The sequence below is a fragment of the Tachysurus fulvidraco genome, chromosome 2 (assembly GCF_022655615.1).
Source record: "Tachysurus fulvidraco isolate hzauxx_2018 chromosome 2, HZAU_PFXX_2.0, whole genome shotgun sequence".
NCBI classification, from domain to species: Eukaryota; Metazoa; Chordata; class Actinopteri; order Siluriformes; family Bagridae; genus Tachysurus; species Tachysurus fulvidraco.
The window spans coordinates 31,306,485-31,322,592 of record NC_062519.1 but is presented as its reverse complement, the minus strand read 5'-3'; the positions used below and the strand labels follow the sequence as shown (position 1 = coordinate 31,322,592).

The 16,108-nt window shown below is 37.6% G+C and overlaps 2 protein-coding genes across 2 annotated transcripts; one reads left to right on the top strand and one right to left on the bottom strand.

The window, feature by feature from the left end:
- Positions 1–9,226: 9,226 nt before the first annotated feature.
- On the bottom strand, positions 9,227–12,077 carry fam32a (family with sequence similarity 32 member A). Its single transcript, XM_027159280.2, has 4 exons — positions 11,779–12,077; positions 10,815–10,956; positions 10,424–10,477; positions 9,227–9,691 (listed from the first exon to the last, which is right to left on the bottom strand). Exons 1-4 carry the CDS (start codon positions 11,850–11,852, stop codon positions 9,623–9,625), a joined length of 339 nt encoding a protein of 112 aa, XP_027015081.1. The 5' UTR covers positions 11,853–12,077; the 3' UTR covers positions 9,227–9,622.
- On the top strand, positions 12,064–13,619 carry mrpl54 (mitochondrial ribosomal protein L54). Its single transcript, XM_027159258.2, has 3 exons — positions 12,064–12,274; positions 12,543–12,699; positions 13,142–13,619. The coding sequence occupies exons 1-3, from the start codon at positions 12,079–12,081 to the stop codon at positions 13,272–13,274; spliced, it is 486 nt and encodes a 161-aa protein (XP_027015059.1). The 5' UTR covers positions 12,064–12,078; the 3' UTR covers positions 13,275–13,619.
- The last annotated feature ends 2,489 nt before the right edge of the window (positions 13,620–16,108 follow it).

Below are 16,108 nucleotides of genomic sequence, written 5' to 3'. Positions count from 1 at the left end.
GATTAATAACAATGGAGAACTAGTCCGGATAACATTCTCTGTTGTTTGAGGTGTGTTACTTCATGTGTGTTACTATTTTATCCAGATCATCATGCTGCTAATGTTCAGATTAAATGTTTAAATATCAACCTAACATTTTTATCATGCTCCAGGCAGTCCCTAGTCTAGACAATGGATCTAAATAGCTGTTTCCGGTGTGCTGAAGGATCCTGTAAAATGACCGTCCTCTGAAGCATCAAACACACACGAGGCTCCTGGTGGGAGCTGTGAGACAGGAACATTAAAAGGGTAAAAAGAGAGGAGCTTAATGTTTAAGGCTTGTGTGTGTGTGTGTGTGTGTGTGTGTGTGTGTGTGTGTGTGTGTGTGTGTGTGTGTGTGTGTGTGTGTGTGTGTGTGTGTGTGTGTGTGTGTGTGTGTGTGTGTGAGTAATTGATAGTCTGCTTTAACTAGCTGTCAGTGGAAGGGCTATAATTTGCCCCCCCCCCCCACACACACACCCCACCACCACCTCCACTACTCATCATACACACCAAGAGAAGTATCAGAGATCCATTCCACACATATTCACCTCAACTATTATATTTTATGCGTTTTATGCAAATGAAACTCTTGTGTCTCATACATCAGAAGTTTTTTTTATACAACTCCATAATCACACCTCTATGTCTCTGTGTGTTAAGACTACAAGACCATTATATAAACAGAGTCTGGGGAAGATTACAGAGATCTCGGAGCAGTTACAAACCACAGTCCCTGCTGATATGAGATCAGACTGAAATGCAAATGTAATCGACTGACAGCAGCATCATCAAAGTGCTTGCCTTCCTGCGCTGTGGGTAAATATGTCAAGCACATCAGAGAGCATGTAATGATTTTTTCCTCCATCTTGATCCACTGGTCGTAGGTAGCGATTAGTGCTGTTATGATTTCCGGCAGTGTTTGATATCTGGATGTTGTAAATGTTCCTGTTCCTTGATGAACGGCGAGCTGTAATTAAAGAGGTGTAAGTATGTGAGATGCATCATTACTGCAATCTGGCTCCAGGCGAACGTTGCTGGGTAGCAAAAGAAATACTGCACAAAACAAGAGCTGATCAATAGATATCCAGAAAAATATTATTGTGGAGAATGTAACAGGCAAACTGAAAACCGTACCATGCCAATTAGCATAATTAGCTAACGAACTAGCTGAACAGGTAACTGCTAATATCTAAAGTTGTAACTGTAATAATACCATAATAAACATTGACTGAAATATCAACAAAAAATCCAGAAAAGAAACATTAAATAAAGGTTATAAATTAATGTGTTTTTGATTGAGTGAAATAATTATTAGACCCTCAAGCAAAACGTGACTTAGTACTTGGTGAAAAACCCTTGTTGGCCAGCAAGACATTTCCTGTAGGTGGTCACCAGGCTTGCAAACATCTCAGGAGACAGATACTCTCTAAACCCTGACGGTTTCGAGGCTTTTGCTTAGCGAAATGTTGTTTCTGCTCAACAAATGTTGCTTCTGCTCATTAAGATTGTCACTCTACAATCTTAATGTGCTTCTTCTTGAGCCACTCCTTTGCTGCCTTGGCTGTATATTTTGGGGTTATTGTCATGCTGGAAGATGCATTCACGACCCTTCCATGTGTTTGAGCTCAGGCTGGGAGGTTTTCATCCAAGATTCTACAGTACATGGCATTTTTATCTGCCCCTCAAGTCTTTCTGTACCCTTAGCAGAGAAACAGCCCCAAAGAAACAGCCCCGGACCACATCACATTCTCCAAAGCCTTTTCTGAATCATTTAGGTGTTCATTGGCAAACTTTAGATGGGCCTGTGCATGTGCCTTCTTGAGCAGGGGGACCTTGGTGACTGTGGTCCCAGATCTCTTGAGATTATTAACAAGCTCCTCTCGTGTAATTCTGGGCTGATTCCTCACTTTCTCAGAATCATCTTTACCCTACGAGGTGAGCTCCTGCAGGCAGCTTCAGAACGGGGGCAATTGAATGTTATTTTGTATTTCTTCCGTTTTCTAACTATCCCACCGCCAAGCTCCTTGCTGATGTTCTTATAGCCAATTCCAACCTTGTGCAGGTCTACAATCTTGTCCCTGATGACCTTTTGACAGCTCTTTCGTCTTGCCCATAGTAGTGGAGAGATTAGAATAGAAGAGATTGATATATAAATATAAGATATATAGATGTTGAAATATTTCAACACCATTATGCTACATTTTATGAATATGAAATTAACATACAAATCACATACAAAAGCACCCATGTCCTCCTGCCAGCTAACTCAGCTAACTAGCTAGCTAACTGGCTAATGTAAAGATAATTTACACTAATCAAAGCTTGACATGAGTGGCATTTCAGTATCGGACACTCATTTACTTACTGATTTATTACACAGCAGCCAAACTTGTTCAAATCTAACACTACAACCAAAACAGCTGCTAATCGCTAAAATTAGCTGATTTAGTTAGCTAGCTAGCTAGCTTAGTAAACAGGCTCTGTGGCACATGACATCCAGTTATAAAAATCTTTCGAGTAATTAGTATATTAAAGATATATGACTTCTAATTACATACTGTCTGATATATATATATATATATATATATATATATATATATATATATATATATATATATATATATATATGTGTGTGTGTGTGTGTGTGTGTGTGTGTGTGTGTGTGTGTGTGTGTGTGTGTGTGTGTGTGTGTGTGTATAATTAAAATGTATACATTTTAATTCATTTATCCATCCATATCTTTCTGGGTTGCAGGGAACTTGGAGTCTAAACTCGCTTCAAAAGTCAGGGTACACCCTGGACAGGATGCAGAATTATTTCAGGGCACAATCGCAAACACTCACATTACCATTCACACATTATGGACAATTTAGTGATGCCAACACATGCCTTTAAACTGGGGAGGAAACTACCCGGAGAAAACCCAGAGGCATGAGGAGAGGGTCGTGATCACGCCCCAGACTTTTTATCTGTTGGAACATTAGGAGGCGTTCTGGCAGTTGCATCTTGTGCCGTGCATCTTGTTTACGTTTGTGTTCACGTGTCTAGAGAAATATATAAAGTCTGGATAGAAATTTTACATTTAAAAATTTATGCAGTTAATCAGCAAGGCAGAGGTGATGTTGGTGAGGAAAAATTCCCTGATGAAGAAACCTTGAGAGGAACCAGACTCAAAAGGGAATCCATCCTCATCTGGGTGACATCAGATAGTGTGATTGCAAATCATTTCCCTTCTAGAACTGTGTAATTTATGGTCTAAAAAGTGCAATTATGTAACCAGGAAATTCATTCTAGCTTTAACATGAAGTCTATCAATGTCTCGAATTTCTCAATTTAAAGGAGACTTGAGTCCAAAACTGTTTGTATCAGTTGCGGTCCAAATGCATCTTCATGGTTTCTAAATGGAACAATCCATAGTAATCTCATGTTTCTCAAGTATGTATAAGTATTAGGTGCAGTACTCATTCTCAGGAGAGAATATGTATTTAATTTGATCCTCAGTCTGAAACAAACAGTGTGAGGTGCCAAAGCAGGTTCAGAGGCCCACTCGCTAATGCACATTCGTCATCAGCCTAACCCATGACCTTTGTCCCAGCTCTGTACAGGTCAGAGTCGTTGGCAGGCGGCACTGCGGCCCTTCCCTTCACAGAGTCAGGTTGACACCAGATCTCTCAGTGTTCCACTGCACTTTCTCTTTTCCCTCCATTGTTCTCTTGACTTCATGCTCCCTGTTAGAGATAACATCACCATTTGTACGTTAAAACGTCTACCTTACGTCTTTCAGTCTGTTTGCTTTTCTACAACAGCGAAACTCCTCTAGTCTAATTTGTAATCTGAACCTGTCCTCTGCTGCCATCTCATAGGGTCAATGTCATGACATAAATTATGTCCGGATTTCATTAGGACTTCCTGTCTGGTCTGTAAAATCAGTGTTTATCATGTGGGGGGAATTCCACACAAATTAGTTTTATCAGCAGGCAGTAATAAGAGGCACGTGTCTAGAAGTGAAGGTCTTTCCACGCATAACATGGGCCTTGTTTATCATATCATTTTTTATTTTTCAAAGTCTTTTGCCTTCATCTTAGTTTGCTTCAATTTTCTAAAGTTTAAAGGACAAAAATATATCAAATATTCAATTTCAATTAATCCCTTATATCAAGTGTAATCAATCAAGACATTTACATTTACATTAACCACATTTAGCAGACACCCTTATCCAGAGTGACTTATAACTGAGGGTTAAGGGCCTTGCTCAGGGGCCCAGCAGTGGCAGCTTGGTGGACCTGGGGTTCAAACCCATGACCTTCAGATCAGTAGTACAACAAGACATGTTTAGCATATGATTGCACAGTAGCAACATGGCCAGTGAAGGTAAAGAATAGGGTTATCCCAAATCAACCCCAAAACAAGCCCACTACTAAATGCAAGCCCAAATCTCCATGTACTTCCATTAATCAACACCATGCAAAACAAATGCAATTTAAAATAATTGATTTTGTTTTCAAAAAGGAAACTATATTACCATGACATCACTGTAAGCGTCAGTAGGCAGGACCTAGAGGGCAGAGTGAGGAAACAGTAAGCCATTGTCCAAGATGGACAAATATAGACTGTTGTCCAAAAAATAGCATTCTACACTGTGATGATTTGTTGTTATTTAAAAAAAAACATAGTAAGCTCCTGTCTGCATGCACAATATATAAATACATTTAGAACATAATTTTTTTTCTTTTGTTTTCTCAAATGAGGTTTTAGTCTTGTATACTCAGAGATATTCTCAGAAATGTTCTGCATGTGAAATTCATTTGAAAACAAAGGCATTTTCTGAAAAATCTTTATATACTGTGTCCTAAATCAAGTATGTTTTATGTCACTAAAGACCAGGGTGAGGTTAGAGGCAGTGATTTACACAAAACGATTTTGGCTGACTTTGAGTTCCATTACTTGTTATTTACACAAACCCTATATATCTCCAGTGCAAAACTACAGAAGGTAAAGTTTTCTTTACTGCTAACTGACCTCATTTGATGGATGTGGAAAATTGCATGAATTTGATTTCTTGACAAACTCTCACATTAATAGTGTTTCTTTCATTGAAATGCTTTTGGCACAGGTCTCAATGTTCCTTCTGACATTATCTGATCTGTTAAATCTAGTCCAAATTGAGAGTTTTATCAGGATGCAGCATCACAGAAACAGATACAAGAAAGCTCCTGAGCCGAGGATGATGTTCTCTGATGTAGACAAAACCATTTCTTTCACCAGCTGCTGTTCTGTGATTGCAGTTGCAACATTTGTTTTGTGTCTGTGGCTCAGAGCTGCTGATTAGAGTCCGTGTGTGAGCAGTGAAACGTCCCTGTTGGTGAGCTGAGAGCTTTAGAGTAGAGAGAGAATGAGAGAGATGAGTGACAGGAAACTTACCGGCCATAGTAATGCAGATAAATTCTGTCTTAATGAATTAATGGCACATTGTTGCTATAATATCTCTTCACATGATATAGTCTAATGCAAATAGGACAAAAACTGTGTTAATTTATGAAGACAAATGTGAAGAAAAGTGTCAGTGTGTGGTAATAGCGGAATTTGCAGGTACTTAATAAAGAGGAAACAGAGAGGCTGATTATGAAATTTATTATGTTTAGCTGCTATAATGTAAGTGATGGCTCAATGGTTATGGTTTACTGATTGGGAGGTCAGAGGTTCAAATAACAGCACTATTGGGAAAGGAAACTGCTGTAACATCTACATTAGAAATAAAGACTTCTTCCTTATGTGACTGTTCTTCTCTTGTTTTGTCTGTTTCGCACCATTAAATGCAACTATGTACAGAAACTATGGATGATGTGTCTTTCTATTATAAAGCAAAAAAGATCTGATCATTCATTTTCTGAAATTTAAGAGGAATAAATCAATTTTGAGAAGTACCATTATGTGACGTGCTTGAATTAATCAGCTTTGGGGTGATAACAATAACTCTGCTTCAGCGAACCACTCTTCTGTTGATTATTTTCCTAAAATATCATAACATGATGTTGTTTATTCTTCACATTAATGAATGTATAGTGTTTTAAGTGTATACGGTGGCTTAGTGGTTAGCACGTTCGCCTCACACCTCCAGGGTTGGGGGTTCGATTCCCGCCTCCGCCTTGTGTGTGTGGAGTTTGCATGTTCTCCCCGTGCCTCGGGGGTTTCCTCCGGGTACTCCGTTTTCCTTCCCGGGTCCAAAGACATGCATGGTAGGTTGATTGACATCTCTGGAAAATTGTCCGTAGTGTGTGAGTGAATGAAAGTGTTTGTGTGCCCTGCGATGGGTTGGCACTCCGTCCAGTTTGTATCCTGCCTTGATGCCCGATGACGCCGGTGATAGGCACAGGCTCCCCGTGACCCGAAGTAGTTCGGATAAGCGGTAGAAAATGAACGAAGGAATGAATGTTACATGGGTTAAACTGGACTATAATATTTCATCAACCTCAGTATGAATGGTTAGTTTAAGGTAGATTTGTTTGATATAATCCCAAATAATTTTATTTCCAAGTTGTACCACTACAACACGTGGGGACACTCCAGGGAGGGTGAATACTTATCCAAGGCATTGTTGAAGGATTAAAGCATGTCTGTGCTTTTACTTGTCAAAAAAAAGAGAAATCTAGTTCTTAGGTAGTTCTTAGGTCTTTTGACCATCGTAAAACTGCTTTGAATTTGAATACAGATCTTGACACTGATGTTGTTCTTCAAAAGATTAGATTTCAACGCGTGCTGTAAATCTTTGAGATAACGCAAATATGCATGAATGAGTAATCCTGCAATTCTGATAACATCTCAAAATCACTGCCTTCATTAAAACCATATGGAAAAAACAACCGTGAGCCAGAGTCAGGGCAAACTGCCCTAAAATAATTTATAACCATGACATAATTAAAGGAACAGGACATTTAGGATATCACTCAGGCCAGGTGTATGGCCATATGAGACGACTTCACATTTCTGAAGACACAAGAGACACAAATACCTGTTTGAATGATCATGAATTGCTCTCTGGATTTTAGAGGACTTATTAAATCACCATGCTGGGGGTCACAGCATGTTCACATTTTCATATCCTTATCTCCTTCTGAATGGTTTGAAAGTTTAAAACAACACAGAAGAAATGAGGTTCACATAAAGTCTCACCATCAACTTTATTAGGAACGCCATATTAATACCCATTTGCTGTCAAAACAGCATCAGTTCCTCATGGCATTTATTCTGGAAGATGTTTGATCCCAACCATCATCCTACTCTCTTCTATCATATTCTATCACGTGCTTCCCCTGAGACAAGTGAAGTCAGCCAACTATATCAAGATCTTTTCGAACTGCTGCTCATGCTGCATCACAGGACAACAGAAAACTCTCAGAGTTCTATCTGCCCTCGTCCACATACACGATGCCCAACTCCTGTGTTTACCCGGTGTTGCTCTGATTGATAGCAGATAGAGAGTATGCCCCTCCAACCCAGAGAGCATTTTGCTCACTTTGCCTTGCAGCCATATTGTCAGGATTTTATTAGCAATTACTGACCAAAGATTTTCTGAAGATTATTCTTAGGTTGCTTTCAGACCTGCCTCTTTCAGTGCGGGTCTATCCTTTTGTTTTTGATACATTACTGGTAGTATGTTTTTACCATGTAACATATTTTTTGATATTCATCTTTACTGCTATTTTTTGTACTGTGGTGGTGAATACTGCTGAAAAGTCCAGCTTGTTCTGACCATGTTGCCTCTGAACTGGTAGACCAACTGCAAAGCTAGACTATTTTCTAGCTTCTTCATTACTTGACTAAATTGTTTTTGACTCATTCCTTTACTCAGGTTATTTCCTTCAAATGATTAACATTTTAATGGTAGCTGGTTATCAAATCAATACATTGTGGCGTGTAAATATGCCTTTATGATGTGATACGCTTGTCATATAACCCATCCATAATTAGAGATTCATAACTGTATAAGCACAGATATAATCACAGATATGATGAACACTACCTTTTTGCAACAGGCTTTACCATATGTTGCTGCTGATTTAAAGCTGAATGTGTTTTTAAGCAAAGATCCAACAGCACCACCTAGTGTTCACTTGCAGTCATGACACTTTCCAGTACTGAGCTGGATCTAAATTCTCTCCCTATTCGCCATACAGTGCATCTTTTGCAGTCGAATATATAGATTTCTTTCTCTGTCTTTCAGAGCAGCTGTGTATATACGTAAGGACGAAACCCTTGTGTTATAGGAAAATCCACAGTAGTGTGAGATGTGTTGTAAGGCACTTAGTTGGTACCCCAAAATTACTATTTCCCCCAGAACACATCTCAGTATTTTATTCTTCTTTCCTTTTAAAGTCAAATTTAATATCCTCAAAAAGGAGCATCCTCAAAAACAAATTGGTTCCTGTCCTCATATATGATGAGCTATAAAGTTGTTCTCTCACCAGTAATAATCACAACACAGAAACTGATCTGAACTGAAGATGATGGAAAACTCAAAAAAAAGCACAGACACTGGAGACTGGCTACAGAATGCTTCACTCTATCAACAATTCCTTTACTTTTACAATGCTTTTAAAAATGTTTATGCTGAGCATCTGCCATACACAACCCTAAACCCTAAAATGATCATTAGATTTAAACATCCTGTGCTGTTTTTTTTCTCCTTTTTATTAAACTCTTATGGTATATTTGGTGTTTCTGAGAATTACATTAGACTAGTAGCTCTTGTGCAATACTAGACAGAAAACATTTCCGTACATGTCTGATTTGATCTGAACTACAAAAAAGCGATGAAGTTTTTCTTTCATTATTTTAACAGTGACGTGACATCCGGCTAAGTATGGTGACCCTGCATTTAACCCATCCAAAGTTCACACACACAGCAGTGAACACACAACCGGAACAGTGGGCTGCCATTTATCCTGCCGCACCCGGGGAGCAGTTTGGTGCCTCAGTTGTGGCCGGCCCGAGGCTCGAGCCCACAACCTTAGGGTTAGGAGTCAGACTCTCTAACCATTAGGCCACGACTTCCCACCACTATTTTCTAAACATAATTATGAACAGACAATTAATAATTTGTTAATTCACATTTCCAAATATAGCATAACTAACAGATGTGTGTTCTGTGTGTGTGCAAATATGTCCTCTAATTTTACAGTTGTATGCACATTAGAGAGAAGCTGAATCAATTATACATCACTTTAATTGTATGAATTGTGTGTTCCAAAAGAAACTAGTAATAATATCGTTGTCGCAACATGCCAGTCAACACTGAACTAAAACCAGTGGTCACATACAAACATCAGATTTTATCAGATTTTTATGAGATTTTAAAATGAACACTACATTAAAAACGGTACATATGAAATATTATAAAAAGTGTCTTTTGAAAAAAGAAGGCTACAGATGACTTCTGATTGAATAGAGGACAGCAAATATACACAATTTATTTAGTATCTGTAGACTTTTACAATGTGTAGAGCTTTAAATATCCGGTGACGTAAATTGTAGGTCAGAGAAAATTTCAAATCCTCAACAACTGAATGTCAGCATCCTGTTGATGATCCATAGAAGTTCTGTGTTATTTGGTCCAGCTGACTTTGGGAATGTCGTAATGCTCAGTCAGTGTGTCCAGATGTCTGTTAAACTCCTAGAGAAAGAGAGACATTATAATTTAATTCAGCTACATTGACCTGATGTGCTTTTAACATTCCACTTAACACTTCACTGTGTTTTAGGGTTAGGATTATAAGATTTGGTTTATATCCATTTCCACTCCCAAAACGTACTAAAGGGTATGTAAATCTTCATTGGCATAAAGTCTCCAGATGTCATCAAGGACTCATTTTGCATATTAATTATTGTTTTATGAATAAGGAAGGATTTCTTAAGAGATTTAGAACAGAATAGTTTTAGCAGAGTAAACATTTATAGAGTATATTTATATGGGATATAGACAATTCTAAGAAGATTATATTTGTTCTTCTTCTTAAAATAAATAAATATTGTTTTTTTGTTTTTTTTTTGTTTTTTTTAAAAAGCGGTTGTCTTAGGTGACAGCACCAGAAGCAAACTAACTAACTAAATATATACTGTAGATAGGAAACCGCTCCAGTGATTAATGCTGATCAGTGATTGGGCGTTGAGAAGGGGGAAAAAAGTTATTGGTCAGAGAAATAGTGACTTGGTGAGTTAGTGAACCTGTTCTCTCTGCTTCTATAACCAGCAGCAGTAATGTAAGCTGGAGAGCAGCAGAGTGGGCAACACTGTTCAGGACATATTTAATTATGACATGCAGGCAATTCAAAGGAAATCAGTGCATGTGAAATCCAGAAGTCTGGATGTAACAGAGCAAAAACAGACAATAAGAACATACTCTTACCTCAACTCTGCGCTTGTGTGTCTTGGAGGCCTTGTTCAAAATTCTTTCCATTTGCTATTAAAAACGAAATAGGAGGGGAAAACTGGATTAAAATAAAGCTGATTCATTATATAAAATCACCAATGTGTCCAATCATCAATAAAAAGCCCAGTAGAGCTGCAAGTTCTCATGTTAATGCTGGACTATACTAATTATACTATAAAATTATACTAAATTTGCTCATTGGTGCAACCATAGATCACAGACTTGAACACAACATGGAGCTTTAGCCCAACACTAAGACCAGCTAATCAAATAATAAAATCAAATAATACTTTAATCAAATAATAAAAAATGACCAAGTATACACCTAATTACAATGTATAAAAAGACCATACAAATATGTACACACCCTTTTCTCCTGGATTTTGTCAAAGGCAATTTGTGCTGGTGTTCTTTTATCAACATAAGCCTTCTTGGTTGTTTCCTCTTCTGTTGAAGTGGTCAGAACCTGCTTTTCCAAATGCTTTAACTCTTTGTCCTTCTTCTTTTTCCTGTTTAAATGATATTATATTAAGTCAGGAATAGACCACTTTAACTTATGCTCATATATTACCAACAGCAGGGTGGTGTGATTAGGTAGAGACACTGTAACCTCCACAGAGATGAGTACAGTGCCAATTCAGACCAACAACAGACCATTCATTTTTTTCTGACTATAGATACATGATCAGAATTGGAATCAGAATGAACTTTATTGCCAAGCAATACACGGAAATATACAACATAATTTGACAATGTCCAGAAAAGCATCTTATATAAATGGTTATTCCCACTCGTCCCTTTAGAAGACGTAGCTTGGAGTGAGGATCTGCAAAGAGTAAACTCATCTGTCCAGTAATAATGTATATATGTATACGTATATATTTTAAATACCTGTTTATAATCAAATTGAAGTAGGAAATGTAAATCCGCTTCAACAGACCACTCTGAAGTTGATTTTATTCCCTTTTAACAACATGAACGTTTTATTCAGTATAAACAGCAGCATCTAGAACATTCTAGCTAATTCCGGCTAAAAACAACACAGCGTTAGCCAAGTTAGCTCGAAGGCTTCTGTTTTTAAAAACACAATACACTGATTATACGCGTATAAAAGTTAACAAATCATATCATTCCATATAATAGTTAAGACGGTGTATAAGGAATTATTGAATATTTAGGAAAAAGATTTAGCTTACGTTAGCTAAGCTACCAGCTGGTAACGTAGCAACAAAGCTAACGTAGCAACCAAGCTAAGAGCTGAGCTAGTTATAATAAAACAAACCAAAATACGTCCTAATTATTTTAGGTTGACAATGAAACAAAATCCGTACTTTTTACCAGCTGAAATGTCTCCACTTCCTTTGAGTTTTAATGATCCTTTCTGAACAGCTACATATTCCGCCATCTTGCTGACGTGATTTTGTGGAAAAATCAAACCGGATGTTTTGTGTCCTTTTAACGATAACAATTTGCTTTTAGATTAATTTTATTTGGATAACGCTATTCAGAAAATCACGAAGTTCTATTAAAGTTCTCTCTCTAACTCAAGTATCACATAACAGTGATCATATAACAATATAATATAATCTAACATAACAGTTATATCCGGTTTAGTGAATTCGCCGGCGCGCATGCGCATTGCGCCTCCAGATGCCGGAAGTGCGTTGATCACGTGTCAATGTTTTACAGCATGGTGCATGAAAATGGCTCTCAGTAGCGTCCTGAAGTCTTTAACCGGGGTTAATCAGTTCAGATCACACGTACGGCTTTGTGTTTGCTCTTTAGTGAACAGTTCCGTCCAGACTCGCGGATATGCTAAAAAAGCTGGTATGTTTAAATTATTATTATTTTTAAAAGGAAACTAGGTAACTAACTAGGGTCTCTGTAGCCTAGACCTGACCTTGGCTCACAGAAAAGAAATAATACACGTTATATGAACCATATAGATGCACACTGTTGATTTGGGAATGAATTGAGTGTTAATAAGAAATTATGATAAAGTGATATCATTTCAGATCTCAGTGCATTTATAACACATCTAACATTCTCCAGTGGTCCTATTCTAATGCATTTGTGTTTCTTTATGTTACCTTAGTTGCTAAAGGAAAAGGAAAAGGCTTGGTGAAGGATGTGCTAAAGGGCCCTGAGGTGTGTAAGGACCCTGTGAAGCTGACCTCATATGCTGTTGGAGTAAACATCTACAAGCAAGGAGATGATCCACCACTGAAATCCAAAGAGGAATATCCAGCATGGTAAAACATACTGTGACCTAATCTGTGGATTTTAATTCATCGTAGAACTCACATAAAGTAGTGGATATACTGGTTCTATTAAGGTCATTCAGTTTCAAGAAAGGTTGTGAAGGCACTTTATAATGACATTTAAAATTATTTACACTTTTGCAAAAAATAATTCTACATATTCTACGGTGTTACTTTGTGGAAAACCCTGTTGCATTGTATTTTTTATATCATAATGGACAATTAGTAGTCAGACTTTTATGGAAGATTTGCAGCATTATTGGGTTGTAATAAAATGTCCATACAATCAAGTTTTTTAATATTATATCATCAGCTCCAGAATTGTTGCCACCTTTGGGGAAAATATCTATGTGGTTGACTAGCAAAATATGAGAGATGTCCAACCAATGGTGCCAATAAATATAACACTGGTGCTATCTTTTTGTCTCCCCAGGTTGTTCGAGTTGGATCTCGGACCCACCAAAAAACTCCACGAGCTGGATCCGGAGAGCTACGAATACTGGAAGCGTTTGAGGAAGGAGCACATCTGGCGTTTTAATAAACTGCATAAAGGACAAAAAATCTGATAAACTCTGACACATTTATTTAGCTTTGAGGAACTTTGATAGTGTTTCACTGTGGTAAGTGATGGTGTCAGATTGATGCAGTTCAGCCCATGACCATGAACCTTCTGTACAGTTGATTTATTAATCACTTGAACTGTGTAGTTCAGTGGGACTCGTGTGTCGCTCAACGCTTATACAAAGTACTTTGTTTATAATTTTGCCCAGGAGCGACTATTATAGTGTACAGGGAATGTAGTTAGAACTCACATCAGGATTGTTAAAAAAAAAAAGAAGAAAAAAAAGAGTACGTCTTTTGATATTGAATAATGCTTTGTGTGTAAATAAACTGAACATTGTTCTTCCTAACAGATTTTCCTTGAGGTTTTTTTTTCTGATGATGGAAGTGGCAGGATATTCAGTGAAGATCTGATAAATGTGATTTATATTTTATCATAATCAGTGATGTGGCTCGAGGCCTGATCTTCCTGGAATGTGGCCAACCTTGTTTTATTCATAATACAATATCTGGTGTTACTATTATGCACTTCACTCAATAACAAATAAATCAAAAAGTATCGTCAAGTCAAGAAGCTTTTATTGTCATTTCAACCATATGTAGCTGTTGCAGTACACAGTGAAATGAGACAACGTTTCTCCAGGACCATGGTGCTACATAAAATAAAGACAGCTATAAGGACTTAGTAAGTTACTCTTAGATACATAAAGTGCATCTGTGCAACCTGGTGCAGGACAAAAGACAGTGCAAACAAACAATGCAAGACATCACACAAAAATACTGTATGTCCAATCAATATTGCATGTGCAGAAATACTGGAATGAACACATGCCATAACTAACACAGCATACAGCATACTCCCAAAATATTCAACAGTTCAACACTGGACTATACACACACTGCATTTAATTTAATTTAAAATAACAATCTATCGGACAATAAGCTATCGGTACCACAGGACATTTCTGTATCTGTACAGTCTGCTGCACTTTACATGATACATATATATTACATATATATAATACTTATATTATTTATATTCATACTTATACATACATATATGTATGGGTATATATATGTCTAGTAGTACACTGTGTGTACTGACTATGTATGAGCACATTGCATTCCTTCCACATTTTCCACATTTGCACATTTCTAATGCTACTGAGCTTTTTGCACATTTTTTAACCTGTTTGTAAATTGTTCTATTTATGTTTCTTACTCCTGTATGTAAATGGTTCTGCAATTTCTGGAGCTCGCTCCCAAGAATTTCACTCACCATGGCACATGTGCCGTGGTGATGTGACAATAAAGGTGACGACTTGACTTGCTTTATTATTACTGTAAGCACACATGACAATCTCCTTTTAAAATCCCAAATAAATCCCCATGGTTCTGCTTGGACTCTGATAGGGAAAGTTTTGTAGAGATCCATATAAAAAACTTCATCCCTTAAGAGCTCATTCAGTTCATTAAAACAAAACATGTTACTAATTTTACTTAATGTTTTCAAATGTTTTTAATGTTAAGTCTCTGTGAATGAGCTTTTATTACATAACAATAACAAAATTAACGCGTTAATATTAGGGATCTAACAATGCCACTTTTTCTCTTCCAATCCGATACCGGAGTTTGCCAGTATCGGCCGATACCGATCCGATACCTGTGTTCTTTTCTACCTTTAAAACTAAAGAATGTAATACAACTGTTTAGTTATTAAGATTTATTTGTTTCTGGCAAAGAAATACAAAAATGCTCATTACTGGATGAAAAATGAAAACATAAGAAACCTTAAAAAAGTATTAATGCAGTAGCAAACAATACTTTTAACAGTTAGTGGTATAATAATCTAAACCATATGTACTGCAATTATTAAATTATTTTCTGAATAAAAGGCAATATTTTAAAGTGAATCTTAAATTAGATATGCACAATGCAAAATGTATTAAACAGTAAACATTGCACCCAAATGAGCGACATGTTTAACGCGCTGAGGTTAATGGAATGGACCCCTGCAAAACTTGCCTGTCTGTCGCAGGCGGTTGTGCAACATATTTCCTATAAAATTTATTATATTTATTTACATTAATGTAATTTAATATATAAGTGTATTTTTATTATAAGTTCAAGCAATAGTTAATTGACATTATTCAACCACCAAGGGCATGGGCATCGGAAGCAAATAAAAAGTGGGCGTGTCCTGTCCCACACACATATAATAGTTCCGACGCCCATGGATTTCAGCAAGCAGGAGCGTGGTCAATGCTGTAGGTAAAACGCGGGATGGAGTTTAATTTATTAGGGCATTCCTCAAGCGGAATGGATTCGACTGGCGGCGCTCTGAAAAGTGTGATACCGATGACCACAGGTATCGGATTTGGTTCGGTCACGCACTACCGATACCCGATCTACTCAAAATGCTTGGATCTGCGCCGATACCGATCCAAAATATCGGATCGGTACATCCCTAACTAATATAAATATGTTTGAATTGCAGCAGCACTATCATCAGTTTAAAGACTTTCCAGCCAATCAGAATTGAGAATGTGTTGTACGGTGTAGGACAAAGTGATTCATCCGCACTGTGATGCGATTCTTCCTCTTTTCAGTGTGATTAAGTGCGTGCGTGCGTGCGTGTGTGTGTGCGTGCGTGCGTGCGTGTGTGTGTGTGTGCGTGCGTGCGTGTGTGCGTGCGTGAGTGCGTGTAAGAGAGAGTGAGAGTGAACTGGGTTGAGCTGTTGCAGGAGGAGTAGACGAAAGTAAAACTCTTTCTCTCTCTCTCTCTCTCTCTCTCTCTCTCTCTCTCTCTCTCTCTCTCTCTCTCTCACACACACACACA